This window comes from Rattus norvegicus, chromosome X (assembly GCF_021556685.1).
Source record: "Rattus norvegicus strain SHRSP/BbbUtx chromosome X, alternate assembly SHRSP_T2T, whole genome shotgun sequence".
NCBI classification, from domain to species: Eukaryota; Metazoa; Chordata; class Mammalia; order Rodentia; family Muridae; genus Rattus; species Rattus norvegicus.
Window position 1 is genome coordinate 16,557,490 of NC_141554.1, and position 17,158 is coordinate 16,574,647.

Genomic DNA, 17,158 nt, shown 5'->3' on the forward strand with positions numbered 1-17,158 from the left:
TTTGAGAATGTAATTCAGAAAACCACAAATTGTCATATTTAGGATGAGTTATTATATAAAAATGATTCTAGAAAATTTCTCCATAGCCAGCTTTTTTGGAATAGATTCCTTGTTAGATGAAGTTTACCTGTGCTTATTAGCTGCTTGAATAACGTGTTGTATTTTGCTTAACAAGATAAATCAGATTGTTTCTGCTTATCACTTCAATTAGAAGTCTTACATTCCCAGACACTAATGTTAATCCGAGAGAGGTGGGGAGACCTTGTACAGGTGGAAAGATACCATGCTGGAAAGTGCCTCTCCCTCTCAGTTTGGAAGTAAGTAATATTGGTTCTGGTAGTCATTGTAAGTAAATCCTGTCTGTTTGGTTTCTTTCCCTTGTACGACTGATATATTACACGTGAATAGCCATGTGTGCCCGTGGAAATGTGCTTTAATTTAGTAAAGTCTCAGTATCATGTAGATCACATGAGGCACTATTACCTTACTGTGGGCACATGCCATATTGAAAAACTAGGAGAAAATTAGGTTTTGGGTGATGGTGATAATCAATCTGGCCTTACTCATGCAAAGTCAGCACTCTGCCAATGGAGCTATATAGATCCCCAGTCTCCAAAGGTTAGAGCGTTGAGTGTCACCTTGTAAACCATACTTGCTTATCACAGTTTCCCATTTTAAACTGTAACTTTGAAACCTGATTGGAGAAAATTACTATGAAGCTATTTGTTGTCTTTAATTCCTGTTTGAAATAGACTATGTTCTGATTTTCTGTGGATAAGTCAGAGGCAAATACTTATAAGACAGTTTCTGTTTCCAGATTTTCTTTTTCTGTGAGTGCATGTATTTTATTTTTAAATTCAGTGTCTATTTCTAAAGTGCAATAGAGCAAATGCTGAATTGGATTATGGGAGGTCTTCTCAGTATTAATTTATTCCCTGCACAAACACTGAGGGCCTGCTATGTTCAAGGTTCTGACTCAGTAGCATAATGCATGTTTCTATTTGACTATAAACGATACAAAGCTGTGTTTATGTTATTCTCCCCCTACCCCCTTTCAGTCAACAGGTTCTAGGGAGAAAAACAGGCACAGCATCTGTTCACAAAGTTACAATTAAAATCGATGAGAATGATGTCTCCAAGCCTTTACAGATTTTTCATGATCCTCCTTTGCCAGCTTCTGATTCTAAATTAGTAGAAAGAGCCATGAAGGTAAAGGGTTCTCAGTGTATTTTAATATTGATTTGATTAAATAAATATAATCTAGCACATATAAAACTTTTAGCACAAATTCTTCAAGATATGTAATCATTTCTAAAACCCTGTGTGAAACTTGTTTTAGGTCAGTGTTATACTTCTGTATTTGTTTTTGGTCTTTTAAACATCTGATACTATCTGTATAAGATTAATTTTAATATCTTCTTTCAGTTTTAGTTTATAGGAGAATGCTATGGGTTGCATCTAAGCATACATTTTTTATGAATTATGCTGAATTATGCCCCTAGCCTAGTTTAAATTAGACTATTTTGTTTTTAAGGTCTGACATCTGAGAACTGTGACTATAACTATATGTAAACTCTAGATTTACACTTATCAAAATACTTTTTTGTTGTTTTGAGGCAGTGTCTCACAGTGTAGCCATGGCTTGCCTGGAACTTGCTGTGTAGACCAGAATGGCCTCAACTCATATAGATGGAGCTGCCAGCCTCTGCCTCCCAAGTATAAGGAAGGATCTCTCATGTCACCCAGCTGGCCTCAGTGCTGTTATGTATCTGAGAATGACCTTGAATTTCTGATCCCCCTGCATGTATCTGCGGAGGGCTGGGATGATAGTCATGGCCCCCACACACAGTTTTCAATTTGCTGGGAATCAAATCCATAGCTTCTTGCATGCTGAGCACTCAACCAACAGGACTTCTCCACTCTCCTATACTTAGCAAAAAAAAAAGATTAATTTTAGTTTGGAAGCTTCCAATATAATTAAAATAATTAAATATAGCTAAATATAATTAAAAGAATTAAAAGCTCAAAATCATTAAGTTATATTTTTACTTTACCTAAATTTGCTTATACTGGATAATCTCCAATACTGAAAGGAAGTATCTTAAGGCATAGCTGTGTCCATTCACATACTTATAGTGAAAACATGTTAATTGTATGTTGGGTTTTATTGTTGCTGTTTATGCAGATTGACCACTTATCAATAGAAAAGCTCCTGATTGACAGTGTACACGCTAGAGCCCACCAGAAGCTGCAGGAACTGAAGGCCATTCTTAGAAGCTTCAATGCCAACGAAAACTGTAGGTGTTTTCAGTTGATACTCTTTATTTTTCTTTTATTTAAGGATTTTCCTCATATGACTTTTCTCTGATGTACAGTTATGTTGAGGATGCTGGACATTTGTTGCATTTAACCTGAAATCCACCAAATTTGTCCTAATTTTCTCTTTCTCTTACTTAGCTTGTCTTCATTTTTGAACTGTTTGCATGCTGCCTTTTCCTCAAAAATTTATACTTGCTGAAATAGAAACATTTTAACGTGGCTCGTAATTTAATGCTTTTGACAAAGCAGTACTGCAGATGCTTTTATAATGTATTTATAAAATATGGCTGAGTAAAGCAGAATTCCCCCCATTTTCAGTTTTAGAAAAATGCGTAGATACATTGTATCAGTGTTAGTAAGAAATGCACATGTATAGAGTAAGTATTATAAGTCATAGAAGACATTGAGTCTTCCTGGTTTAATTACCTATCTAGTCTATTATGAGCTCTAGAAAGCAAATTCTGTTTCACCTGCTTCTCTATTTACTATTCTTACTTCCACCCCATCCACTTTTTTCCCTGGATACGGGATATCACTGTATAACCCAGGCTGGCTTCAAACTTGTAGTCTTGCTACTTCAGTTCCTCATTGGCTAAGATAACAGGCATGGGGCAAGAACTCCGGCTTCTTCAAATGGTTTTAATCATAATTACCTTGTGTTCAAAGTTCATGTGTAATGACAGTAGAAATTAGTAGTAGGGAAGGAAAGAGCCTAGATCACTCCATTACACTTAACAGAAAAGGGACTTCTTAGGTAGCTTCTAGTAATTATAGATTAAGGTCATTCTGATAGAAAGATAAAACCGCCTTTAGCAAAGATAATTTTGAGAAATGGACAGTACATATTTATCCAAGAACGTTGAATAGTAGGCATACTAACTAATAACAATGTACTATGTATTTTAAAATAGCTACAAATGAAATTTTTGGTTCTCATCACATAAATATTTAAGGAGATGAATATACTAATTACTGACTTGATTATGGCACAACTTATATTATTATAATATGACATAATCTATAAATGTATGTAATTTTATCAGGAAAAATTCATTCAATGAAAAATTAAAGAATAGATGTAAAAAGTAGGACTGATAAGCCAGAGTATTAATGGATGAATATATATTAAAATTTTTCTTTAAATTACTATGCAAAATAATAGGTCTCTTTCTTTTCATCATTACTTTTTCTTTAGACTTATTTATTTTTACTTTATGTGTATGGGTGTTTTGCTTGCATGTATGCCTGATGCCCTGAGAGCCAGAAGAGAGTGCTGAACTAGAGCCCAGAACTAGAGTTACAGACTATGGTTAACTGCTGTGTCGGTACTGGGAATTGAACGAAGGTCTGCTGGACGAATAGTCAGTGTTCTTAACAGCTGAGCCATCTTTCCAGCTCCTTCTTTCTCTTCCTTCACTAGCTTTGTAGACCAGACTGGTCGTGAACTTGCAGCAATCCTGGATCAGTGCTTCCTCTCCTCAAGTGCTATGACAACATACATTAACCCTTCAAACCAGTATGATTTCATTGGGACATTTTCAAATGTGTATGTTGTGCTTTGCTCAGATTCATCCCCACTATTACTACCTCTTGTTCTCTTTTCCCCTCTCTGATGGCTTCCGTTCTCCCCTCAAATATCCCCCATTCTGCTTTCATGTCTTCTGTATATTGTTAAATATCTCTTTTCATACATTCTCTATATTAAATTTTGGTTCTTCATATCAAAGAAAACATACTTATGTCTTTCTGAGTCTGGCTTATTATGGTTAACATGATATTCTCTAGTTGTATTGATTTTCTGAAAATGCCATAGTTTTGTTGTTTTTGTAGCTGAATGAAAATTCCATTGCATATATATTTCACATATTAAAAGACACTCATCTCATGATGGGCGTCTAGGTTGATTTTTCAGTCTTGGCTATAGTGAATAGTGCTGTAGTGAACATGCCTGTATATGTGTGTTTGTGGCAAGCTGACTTAGGCTCCTACCCAGGACTGATGTAGTTGTGTTATAAAATACTCGCAGTTTTTTAAGGAAGTTAAATTCTGCATACTGATCTCCCCAGTAAATGTACTAATTTACAGTCCTGTCATTGCCAACATGTTTTGTTTGATTTCTTTGTAGTAGCCATTCTAATTAAATTGAAATAGAATCTCAGTGTATTTGCATTTTTTTTCTTTTCAAAATTTATCATTTTTTTGGCTCTTGTTGGGAGATGTAATTTATTTATTTTATCTCCATCTTTATTAAATTGGGTACTTCTTATTGACATTTCAATTGTTATTCTCTTTCCCAGTTTCCAGGCCAACATCCCCCTAACCCCTCCCCCAGCCCTTTCTGTGTGGGTGTTCCCCTCTCCATCCTCCCCCCACTACCGCCCTCACCACAACAATCATGTTCACTTGGCAGGACCAAGGGCTTCCCCATCCACTGGTGCTCTTACTAGGCTATTCATTGCTACCTATGAGGTTGGAGCCCAAGGTCAGTCCATGTGTAGTCTTTGGGTAGTGGCTTAGTCCCTGGAAGCTCTGGTTGGTTGGCATTGTTGATCATATGGGGTCTCGAGCCCCTTCAAGCTCTTCAGTCCTTTCTCTGATTCCTTCAACGGGGGTCCTGTTCTCAGTTCAGTGGTTTGCTGCTGGCATTTGCCTCTGTATTTGCTGTATTCTGGCTGTGTCTCTCAGAGAGATCTACATCTGGTTCCTGTCAGCCTACACTTCTTTGCTTCATCCATCTTGTCTAATTGGGTCGCTGTATATGTATGGGCCACATGTGGGGCAGGCTCTGAATGGGTGTTCCTTCTGTCTCTGTTTTAATCTTTGCCTCCCTATTCCCTGCCAAGGGTATTCTTGTTCCCCTTTTAAAGAAGGAGTGAAGCATTCACATTTTGATCATCCATCTTGAGTTTCATTTGTTCTAGGCATCTAGGGCAATTCAAGCATATGGGCTAATATCCACTTATCAATGAGTGCATACCATGTGTGTTTTTCTGTGATTGGGTTACCTCACTCAGGATGATATTTTCCAGTTCCCTCCATTTGCCTATGAATTTCATAAAGTCATTGTTTCTGATGGCTGAGTAATATTCAATTGTGTAGATGGAATTCTGTATTTTCTGTATCCATTCCTCTGATGAAGGGCATCTGGGTTCTTTCCAGCTTCTGGCTATTATAAATAAGGCTGCGATGAACATAGTGGAGCACGTGTCTCTTTTATATGTTGAGACATCTTTTGGGTATATGCCCAAGAGAGGTATAGCTGGGTCCTCAGGTAGTTCAATGTCCAATTTTCTAAGGAACCTTCAGAATGATTTCCAGAATGGTTGTACCAGTCTGCAATCCCACCAACAATGGAGGAGTGTTCCTCTTTCTACACATCCTCGCCAGCATCTGCTGTCACCTGAGTTTTTGATCTTAGCCATTCTCACTGGTGTGAGGTGAAATCTCAGGGTTGTTTTGATTTGCATTTCTCTTATGACTAAAGATGTTTAACATTTCTTTAGGTGCTTCTCAGCCATTCGGCATTCCTCAGCTGTGAATTCTTTGTTTAGCTCTGAATCCCATTTTTCTATAGGGTTATTTGTCTCCCTGCAGTCTAACTTCTTGAGTTCTTTGTATATTTTGGATATGAGCCCTCTATCAGTTATAGGATTGGTAAAGATCTTTCCCCAATCTGTTGGATGCCGTTTTGTCCTAACAACAGTGTCCTTTGCCTTACAGAAGCTTTGTAGTTTTATGAGATCCCATTTGTCGATTCTTGATCTTAGAATCGGTGTTTTGTTCAGGAAGTTTTCTCCAGTGCCCATGTGTTCGAGATTCTTCCCTAGTTTTTCTTCTATTAGTTTGGGTGTATCTGGTTTGATGAGGAGGTCCTTGATCCACTTGGACTTAAGCTTTGTACAGGGTGATAAGAGTGGATCCATCTGCATTCTTCTACATGCTGACCTCCAGTTGAACAAGCACCATTTGCTGAAAATGCTATCTTTTTTCCATTGGATGGTTTTGGCTCCTTTGTCAAAAATCAAGTGCCCATAGGTGTGTGGGTTCATTTCTGGGTCTTCAATTCTGTTCCATTGGTCTATCTGTCTGTCTCTGTACCAATACCATGCAGTTTTTATCACTATTGCTCTGTAATATTGCTTGAGTTCAGGGATAGTGATTCCCCCGGAAGTCCTTTTATTGTTGAGGATAGCTTTAGCTATCCTGGGTTTTTTGTTATTCCAGATGAATTTGGATAATTGTGCTGTCTAACTCTATGAAGAATTGGATTGGAATTTTGATGGAGATTGCATAGAATCTGTAGATTGGTTTTGGTAAAATGGCCATTTTTACTATATTAATCCTGCCAATCCATGAGCATGGGAGATCTTTCCATCTTCTGAGATCTTCAATTTCTTTCTTCAGAGGCTTGAAGTTCTTACCATATAGATCTTTCACCTGCTTGGTTAAAGTCACACCGAGGCATTTTATATTATTTGGGACTATTATGAAGGGTGTCATTTCCCTAGTTTCTTTTTTTTTTTGGTTCTTTTTTTTTCGGAGCTGGGGACCGAACCCAGGGCCTTGCGCTTCCTAGGTAAGCGCTCTACCACTGAGCTAAATCCCCAGCCCCTCGATTTCCCTAGTTTCTTTCTCGGCTTGTTTCTCTTTTGTGTAGAGGTAGGCTACTGATTTATTTGAGTTAATTTTATACCCAGCCACTTTGCTGAAGGTGTTTATCAGTTTTAGTAGTTCTCTGGTGGAACTTTTGGGATCACTTAAATATACTATCATGTCATCTGCAAATAGTGATATTTTGACCTCTTCTTTTCCGATCTGTATCCCTTTGATCTCCTTTTGTTGTCTGATTGCTCTGGCTAGAACTTCAAGAACTATATTGAATAAGTAGGGAGAGAGTGGGCAGCCTTGTCTAGCCCCTGAATTTAGTGGTTTTGCTTCAAGTTTCTCTCCATTTAGTTTAATGTTAGCTACTGGTTTGCTGTATATGGCTTTTACTATGTTTAGGTATTGGCCTTGAATTCCTGTTCTTTCCAGGAGTTTTATCATGAAGGGGTGTTGAATTTTGTCAAATGCTTTCTCAGCATCTAATGAAATGATCATGTGGTTTTTATCTTTCAGTTTGTTTATATAATGGATTACGTTGATGGTTATCTGTATATTAAACCATCCCTGCATACCTGGGATGAAGCCTACTTGATCATGATGGATGATTGTTTTGATGTGCTCTTGGATTTGGTTTGCAAGAATTTTATTGAGTATCTTTGTGTCAATATTCATAAGGGAAATTGGTCTGAAGTTCTCTTTCTTTGTGTGGTTTAGGTATAAGAGTAATTGTGGCTTCATAGAAGGAATTCGGTAGTGCTCCGTCTGTTTCAATTTTGTGGAATAGTTTGGATAGTATTGGTATGAGGTCTTCTATGAAGGTCTGATAGAAGTGTATTTGCATTTATTAAGAGCTAAGGATGTTGAACATTCACATTCATTGGCCGTCGTCTCTTTTGAGCCAGTTCATTTGCTCATTTATGATTTGGATGATTTTTGTGTACTTAAAGTTTTAAGTTTTTTATGGATTCTAGACACTAATATCCTTTCCATCAATCCATCCATCCATCTATACATACATACATACATATATGTACATATGGCAATGATTTTTTTCTTTTACTTTTTTTATGGTCCACCTGTTACTCCTTCCCAGTGTCTAAGAGGATGTCCCTACCCCGCCAGGCCTCCCCAATTCTTTGGGCCTCAAGTCTCTCTAGGGTTAGGTGCATTTTTTCTCACTGAGGCCAGACCAGGCAGTCCTCTGCTGTCTGTGTTGAGGTGCTCAGAACAGTTAGTGTAGGCTGCACGGTTGGTGGCTCAGTGCCTGAAAGATTTTATTCTATAGTCTCATCTCTTTTCGCTGGTAATTGTTTACTGTGTGTAACAGCCTTTTTTTTTTTTTTTTTTTTTTTGGAGCTGGGGACCAAACACCCAGGACCTTGTGCTTCCTAGGCAAGCGCTCTACCACTGAGCTAAATCCCCAACCCGTGTAACAGCCTTTTAATCCCACATAATCCTCTTTGTCAATTCTTGCTATTATTTCCTAATCTACTGGAATCCATTGCATAATAAAATATTCTTCCTGTGTTTTATTTTAGCAGTTTCAAGTCTTTTAAATTTTAGGTTTTAAAACATTTTGAACTGAAGTCTTAGAGACCTGATAAGGAGATCTAGTTTCATTCCTCTATAGACAGATGTTAAAATTTTCTAGGGGTTGGGGATTTGGCTCAGTGGTAGAGCGCTTACCTAGGAAGCGCATGGTCCTGGGTTCGGTCCCCAGCCCCAGAAAAAAAAATTTTCTAGCACCATTGTGTTGAAGTTCCCCCCACCTACCCCCAGTGTGTGTTTTTGACACCTACATTAAAAATCAGGTGTGTGTAGTTTAATGTTTTTTTTTTCCTTGGGGTTTATATTTTATTCCATTGGTCTGCAGATCTGTTTTGTGACAGTACCATGCTATTTTTATTTTACTACAGAATTACTACAGTTTAGTTGTATAGTTTGAAATCAGGCATTATGATGCCACCACTCTTAATGTGTGTCAGCGAGTGCAGGCCATGGGACAGTATGGCTCTTATTCTTTAGGAATGATGTTTTACCATAGGGTTCGTTTCAATTTTCTGTTCATTTAGTTTGATGTTAGCTACTGGCTTGCTGTACATTGCTTTTACTATATTTAGGTATGGGCCTTGTATTCCTGATCTTTCCAAGACTTTTAACATGAAAGGGTGTTGAATTTTGTCCAATGCTTTCTCAGCATCTATTGAGATGGTCATGTGGTTGTTTTCTTTGAGTTTGTTTATATAGTGGATTACGATAATGGATTTCTGTGTATTGAATCATCCCTGCATACCTGGGATGAAGCTCACTTGGTCATGATGGATGATCATTTGGATGTGTTCTTGGATTCAGTCTGTAAGAATTTATTGAATAATTTTGTGTTGATATTCATAAGGGAAATTGGTCTGAAGTTCTCTTTCTTTGTTGGGTCTTTGTGTGGCTTAGGTATAAGAGTAATTGTGGCTTCATAGAAGGAATTTGGTACCGCTCTATCTGCTTGTATTTTGTGGAATAGTTTGGACAGTATTGGTATGAGGTCTTTTATGAAGGTCTGGTAGAATTCTGCACTAAACCCATCTTGTCAGACCCTTACCTTTTAACTGACCTCATGTGTCTTGCAAGAAGTAGCTGTATTTGGGTCAGGTCATCTCTCTTGGCTCCAACCACTGCCTGGGGTTTCACCACTGCCTGGCTTGGAATATATTCTTTTTTTGAATTAAATTTATTTACTTATTTAGTTTACAACCCCATATCAGCCCTTCTTCTCCTCCTAGTACCCTTTCATGTAAATTTCACCCCCTCAAGTCCCATGCCCCCATCACAGAACACACACACACACACACACACACACACACACACACACACACACACACACACACACACACACGGGGAGTCAAGAAAGCAAAGCACTGACATCTGTCCTGGAAGACTATGTATCTCAGTGCTTTGAGTACAGCATATGTATATATATATGTGTGTGTGTATGCGATATTTGTTTTTTATTCATGTGCACAGCATATTTGTAGAAGTCAGTTTTCTTCTACCCTGTGAGTCCTACAGATTGAACTCAAGTCCTTAAGCTTTGTCGTGAGTGCCTTTACCTGCAGTCATCTCACTAGCTCTGTGAGAACATTTCAATGTGCATTTCTTGTTTCATGTTTTTGATCATATTGGAATTCGGTATTTACAGTTGTCTTATCCTGTGAGAATGTTAGGTAAAACAAATTCTAGTGCTTTTCTCGTGTTCAGAGTAGGTTGACTTGCAACATTGACATGTATTTGGAACTGCAAAGAAAGGTATAGTACAGTAGGGATTTAAAGTTTACAAAGGAGACAGAGCCTCGAAGTGCTTTTAAAACTCAGTCATCTTTCTCCTTCATTCCATGGATTCTTAATTTGGCTTTTTGTCATGCTGGTCTGATCTATTTTCTTTGATGTCTGATAGACATCCTTGTCTTCTATCTCTGGTATTGTTTTCTGCTTGATTTAGTCTATTGTTTTATTTAATTATGTATGAATGTTTTGTGTTCATGTTTACCGTGTGTGTGTGTGTGTGTGTGTGTGTGTGTGTGTGTGTGTGTGTGTGTGTCTGCCTGATACTTGCAGATGTCAGATGAAGGCATTGGATCCTATGGAACTGGAGTTAAAGACTAGTTATAAGCCACCTTGTGGGTTTTAGCCATTGAACTGGTTCTTCTACAAGAAGCAACAAGTGCCCTTAACTACTGGATCTTCTCTAGCTTCTTAACTTTAGTGTACTGGTGAAACTTTCCACTGTGCTTTTCATTCCAAGCATTTCTGTTCCCTTCCCCCACTCTCAAAGTCTCTTTTTGGTGAACTTAACAGTGATGCTAATTTCATGTCTATATTTCAGGCCTTTGAAATCTGGATCCATAATTGACTTTCTTACTTAATTCATCTGTTTGTTATTTTCTGACAATATTTCTCCTGCAGAAATCCTTTCTCCAGTATTGGAGCTACCTTAGTATCTTTGGATTTGTTGATTGAGGAATTAGGATCTTTTGTATATGCTATGTTGCCTTGTTTATGCACCTGTCTGAATGGGATCTCTCTTCCACTTTTTTTTTTTTTTGGTTCTTTTTTTTTTCGGAGCTGGGGACCGAACCCAGGGCCTTGCGCTTCCTAGGCAAGCGCTCTACCACTGAGCTAAATCCCCAACTCTCTTCCACTTTTAATGGGGGATTTCTTACTGAGAAACTTTTTCTTGGATCAGTCTCCACTATCATTCAGAGAGGAGAAAAATGAGGTGCTATAACACTAAATCAAACCTGATATGGGAATATACTGAAAATCAGTTAATGCTAACTTGCATAACTTCTATGGCCACAGAACAGAAAATAGCTAAAAAGGGGCAGAATAAGTTGTTACCTTAAATTTTATTTAGAATAAAAGTAAAAATGATTAAATGAATAAAGTAAAGGTCAAAAGAAAGCAGAAAGAAAAAGAAAGAAAAAATAGGATTAAAGTATTGGACATTAAAGAGAAATGCATAAACACCATTAGATAAATGTAAGAAGAATGAAAAATTGAAACAAAAGTTTTACGTGGGGGGAAAAGCTACCATTATATAGCCTTTTATATCTGGACTATGGCTATATTTTTGTGATTATTTTTCTGTAATGAGAGCAACTAAAATTCACCAAATATTTACCTGTTTTTTCTGGTTTGTTTTATTAAAAAGTCTCAGTATGATAGTTCACACTTAGAATGCCAGCACTTAAGAGGATGAGGCTGGCAGATCTGGAGTTCAAGACCAGCCTGGACTACATAGTAAGCTCAAGGTCATCTGACCTAACATAGCAAAACGCCGTTCAAGCCCCTCCTCCCTGTACATAAAGTAAAAAATAATACTGAAATTATAATAAAATGACTACCGGTTGGTAGTCAAGAGGGAAAAAAAACTAAATAAGTGTCAGTATTTTTTCTGTGTACTTAGAGTCTTCCACATAGGAAGGGTACGCAATTGAAGTTGGAGTTTCTTTTTTTTCCTATTAGGAGGGCGCTGAGCCTGGACCAGTTAAGTGTCAGATGTCCAACAGAGCTGTCTTCATTTTAGGAGCTTCCCTTCTTTGCATACCAGAAACCTCTTAGATTTGCAGCCTGTGGTCTATGCAGGTTGTCCCATACTCCAGAGACTCCCCAGTTGATTGCATTGGGGAGTCAAAGCAAAGCACTGACATCTGTCCTGGAAGACTATGTATCTCAGTGCTTTGAGTACAGCATTAAACACCCTTTGGGAGGGAGGAGGCTGCAAAAATTGAGAGAACTCCACTGGACCTGAGCTTCAGAGTTCAGTCCCAGCAGCAGAGAACCGTGCAGCTGACAGGTGGCTCCAGAGGTTGGGCTGCCTGCTGATCTTGGGCTCAGGGGCTGTAAGATGAATGGGGTCTATTCTTATCATGGACCACCAGACCCTTCAACGCCCAAGCTTCCTGTTGCCTGAACTCAGCATGGCCACATCTGGCTTTCCTCCAGGGGCTCTAGCATGTTGCTTCCCCAGGTCCCTTGACTTGTGATTGTTCCAGAATAGTTTGTGCTTTATATAGTAGGCCTTTTCTCAGAGTGGCACCCAGTCACAGCCCTTCTAGACATGAGTGAGAAAACGGATCTCGTCTCCACTTCTGACTCATCAACACAGATGGAGTCATTCTCTTACCAAATCCCCAGCGGAGAATGTAGAGTCTCCAGTCATTATCAGGACTTCCTGGCCTACCTTTTGGATGAGGCTTCAGTTTTTGGGTCTTGTCCCTCCCAGACCCTCCTCACCAGGGAGTCCTAATATCTCCCAGAACTAGGAAAAGGGAAGCTTAGCAAAAAATGCAAATGCAGGCCTTAGGGAAGAAAGATGGGCAGTCAAGAACTGCGGTGCATGTATTGGTTGATTTTCTTTCTCCAAGTGTGTGTTAATTGTCAGTGTTCACTAATAGTAATTATAAGAAGCTAACCCCTTTCATCTGTCAAAATAAAAGTGGATTAGAAGGTATAATTGAAACTCATAGGAACTAGAAAGGGCAATAATCCCCCAGGTTTTTCTTAGCAATATTGTTGAAATATTCATGTACACTTAATGGGACTTTTAGTAAATTTGACAGTTCAATTTTAGAATATTTCAGTCATCCTCCAAAGAAACAGTTATACCCACTAGTGGTCATTCTCTATTTACCTCTCTCTAGCTCCTTACAGCTACTCATCTGCTATATATATATTTATCTGTATAAACATTTCATATACATGAATCATGTAATGAGTGTTCTTTTGTGTATTGTTTTTGAGGTCTATCCATGTTATAGCATGTTTTTAATAATTTTGTTATCTATACCATTCTCTGTGGTTATTTTTAATTTTCGACTATTGTGAATATAGCTGTGAACATTTGTCCACATTTTCATGTGGATGTACACTTGTATATATGCCTTTGAGCGATCTGGCCACTCTGTTTAACCTTTTTTCATACTGAGCACTGCACATCCTCACCAGCAGTGTGTAAGGGTTCTGCTGTCTCCATATTCTTAACTTGTCTGTTCTATATTGGGCATCTTTTCATTTATCTTTGGCAAAAACTGTCTGTTCAGATCCTTGGTCTATTTTATAATTTCATTTATTTTTTCTTATTAATGAATTGTAAGAGTTTCTTTTTATATTTTGTATGTAAGTCCCTTTTCATACATTATGATTTGCAAGAATTTTTTTCCACCCTTGGTAACTTTATTAATGGTATTTCTGCTACTGATTTCTTCCTGGCCTCCCTCCATTAGGGTGTCATGTGGTTTAGGTTGGCCTCAAACTTGCTATGTAGTTGAAAATGGCTCAAACTCTTGCTTCTTCTACTTCCATTTTCCAAAGTTTTCAACTGCTAGGACTAAAGGTGTATAGCACCATGCCTGACTTCTTTTTGAGATAGGCTCTCCCAATGTGCCCCGGTTGACCTGTTACTTTGTGTCCATCAGGCAGGCCTCGGACTTGAGGCAGCCCTTCTGCCTTTACCATCCCAGTTCTGAGATTATAAGTGTATACCACTATGCTCAGCTTTATTTTACTTTAAATGGCACTCAGTGTAAACTTTTATGTTTATACTTCTTGTGTTGAACTTAAGAATCCGGGCTGGAGAAATGGCTCAGTGGTTAAGAGCACTGACTGCTCTTCCAGAGGTCCTGAGTTCAAATCCCAGCAACCACATGGTGGCTCACAACCATCTGTAATGAGATCTGGTGCCCTCTTCTGGTGTGTCTGAAGACAGCTATAGTGTATTCCTTTATAATAAATAAAGAAATAAATCTTTAAAATAAAAAAAAAGGGTTGGGGATTTAGCTCAGTGGTAGAGCGCTTGCCTAGCAATCGCAAGGCCCTGGGTTCGGTCCCCAGCTCCGGGAAAAAAAAAAAAAAAAGAATCCATGTGTTAAAATCCTGAGATCCTGAAAACATACACTACTGTCTTTAAACGTTAATATTTAGCTCTGAATCATTATGAGTTAATTTTTGTGTATAGAATCAGGTGTTGAAGAAGATAGGCAAGTTGTACCAGTAATAGTTCTTCTCAAGGAAAACTCTAAGCATTCTACAATCTTTTTTCCCTCCACGGAATCAGGGGTTTGCAATGTAGCTCTGGCTGTCCTGGATTTCACTTTGTAGACCAGGTTGGCCTGGACAGAGATCTGCTTGCCTTGGCCTCGTGAGTGCTGAGATTAAAGGCCTGTGTCACTCACTACACCTGGCCAAGCATTTTGCAATCTATTTCTTATTTCTAATTTTACAAAATGGGAAGATTCTAAAATTCTGTTGTCAGAGCTGCAGAAAATGAAGATTTGTGGTGTTTTGATAGGCTTTTGTTTACTCTGGTTTATATTATCAGTAAACAAAGCTTAGTAAAAACTGTCAGAATGATTGCCCAGAGGATGTTATTTTCAAAGCGGTCTCTAGGGCCAACTATGCAGCTCAGTTGGTAAAGTGGTTGCCTAGCATCCATAAAAACTGAGTTCAACCTCATTACCACATAGCATACGTTACATTGGCCTGTAATGTTAGCACTGGTAGGTAGAGACTTAGAAGTAGAGGGTAGTGGGTTAGGAATTCAAGATTATCTTCAAGTACACTGGTTAGCTTATGTGAAACCAAATGTGAGCTCTTATATTTGAAATCAGGGTCTCCTTAAGTAGACCTGGTTGGCTTGGAAATCACTGTGTAGTAATTTATGTAGTAATTTGAGGATACCCTCAAACAGAGCTCTGTCCACCTCTGCTTCCAGTTTAAAAGTGTATACCACCACACCTGGTTAGGGGTAAAGTGTAACTGGTAGTGGTAGTTTGGTGCACCGATTTAAGTTCTCAGAATTTCTCTTACATGTATATTGTAGTCGTGTCTCTACCTGAACCAGAAGGCCTTGAATTCAGGTGCATACTCTCAAACAGATATGTGCTTTTAGCTCCACTCTCCAACTGTAATTGGAAGCCGTTGTTAGCATATGTTCTTTCTAGATCTCTAGTTCCAGTTGGAACATGTGCTACCTCAGTTGCTTTAAGCAGTTGTTCCTAATGTCCTAGGTGTTTGAAATAGTGTTATAGGGACTATGATTTGGAAATGAGGAAGGAGCTTCCTTTTGCGATTGGTCCCTCAAGTATCAGTGCTTTTCTACAAGGGAGAAGGGTCTGCTAGTCTACTTTGTTAGGGTATAAGTCGTTCTTGGTTTGGTTTGAGAAAGTCTCACTATTTAGCCATGGCTACCATGGAACTCAGAGATCATCTTGGCTCTGCCTCCAAGTCAGCACTGGGATTAAAGGTGTTATGTGCCTGGCCTATAGAACTGGAGCCCATTCTTTGAATCTGTTAGTGCTGTTGCTCTCAAGCTGTTGAATTTATCCAAATTTCTAACTGGAATGGCCTGAAGTGAGTGATTTAGAGATTAGAATATTTCAAGAAAGGCCTAGGGGATGGACGGCATAGCTGCCGGGATTTGAAGCACGTAGTTTCCCCAGAGTAGTTACCTCAAGGGCAGCCAGGTGTAGAGAAGACTAAATAGTGCAAGGTGGAGAGATGTGATATGGCCAGTTCTCAGTGGTGTCTGAGTCTGGGAGTCTCCACCCACTAGGCCTGGTTTGGCATTGTCAGGTGGAAGCAATCTACTACAAATAACCTTTTCATCATGCTTAATTTCTTATTTCTCTTCATTTTCTCAAAAAACAAAACCAACTAACCAAACAAACCTGCCAAAAGTAGATGTTGGTGGCTATAGGATATATTCAAATATATGTATAGACATTATTTTCTTTTGGATATATATCTTGTGATGCATGTTTATATGAGATCATTCAGGTTTTTTTTCTTTTTCTTTTTTTCAGAACTGGGGACCGAACCCAGAGCCTTGCGCTTGCTAGGCAAGTGCTCTACCACTGAGCTAAATCCCCAACCTCAAGAGATCATTCAGTTTTGATAATTATAATTGTTATCCCAATTGACAGTTGTACTTTATTGTTTAAAAATGATTTTGATTTAAAGAATGCATTGTTTTGTACCCCATTACAAATTATAACTGTATAGAAATGTTTTAAAAATTAGTAACCCCTATCAGGTGATGGGACTCAGTAATTGAGTATGGGCTTAGCATGTTTAAGGCTCCAAAGCCACATAAACGCAGAGTCAGCAACCCTGCTTCAAAATTGTAAATACTTTCTATTCTACTGCATAATGTACTGTTTTCAAGACACTATTAGTTTAATCTCATTTGTTGCACTGGTGTTGAATTATAAAATACTGTATCAAAAATTTTTAGTCTCGAGGTTGGGGATTTAGCTCAGTGGTAGAGCGCTTGCCTAGCAAGCACAAGGCCCTGGGTTCGGTCCCCAGCTCCAAAAAAAAAAAAAAATTTTTTTTAGTCTCCTTCAGTTTTTTACCTTAAAAATTTACATTACATTTTGTTTGCATAGATAGTACCTATGGCATTTTAAATATTGTAAATTTATAAGAGGTAATGGACCAATTCTGTGATTCACAAATGGTGACTTGTAAAAGTATCTTTTATTCACTGTCTCAATCTGCTAACTTATGGCCTAGTCCTGGAAGCTTCTAGCCTCCATACAATCTAATCCAGGCCTAGAATGTTTTCAGCCACTGAGACTCATTGCTGAATAAAGTCATCCTCTCTAGCTCTTTCTGAACTCTGGCTAGCTGGTTCAATTCAGCTGTTCTGATTCAAAACTCCTCTCCAAGCTGACTGACTCAA

At 38.4% G+C, this 17,158-nt stretch overlaps 1 protein-coding gene across 2 annotated transcripts in view; it reads left to right on the plus strand.

Annotated features, from left to right (window-relative positions):
• Positions 1-17,158, plus strand: part of Med14 (mediator complex subunit 14) — a 91,115-nt gene that overhangs the window by 15,637 nt on the left and 58,320 nt on the right. For both annotated transcript variants that reach the window (XM_087600013.1, NM_001191727.2), the window contains 3 exon segments: positions 185-317; positions 1,059-1,209; positions 2,186-2,297. In XM_087600013.1, the coding sequence (XP_087456139.1) occupies positions 185-317; positions 1,059-1,209; positions 2,186-2,297 (396 nt within the window).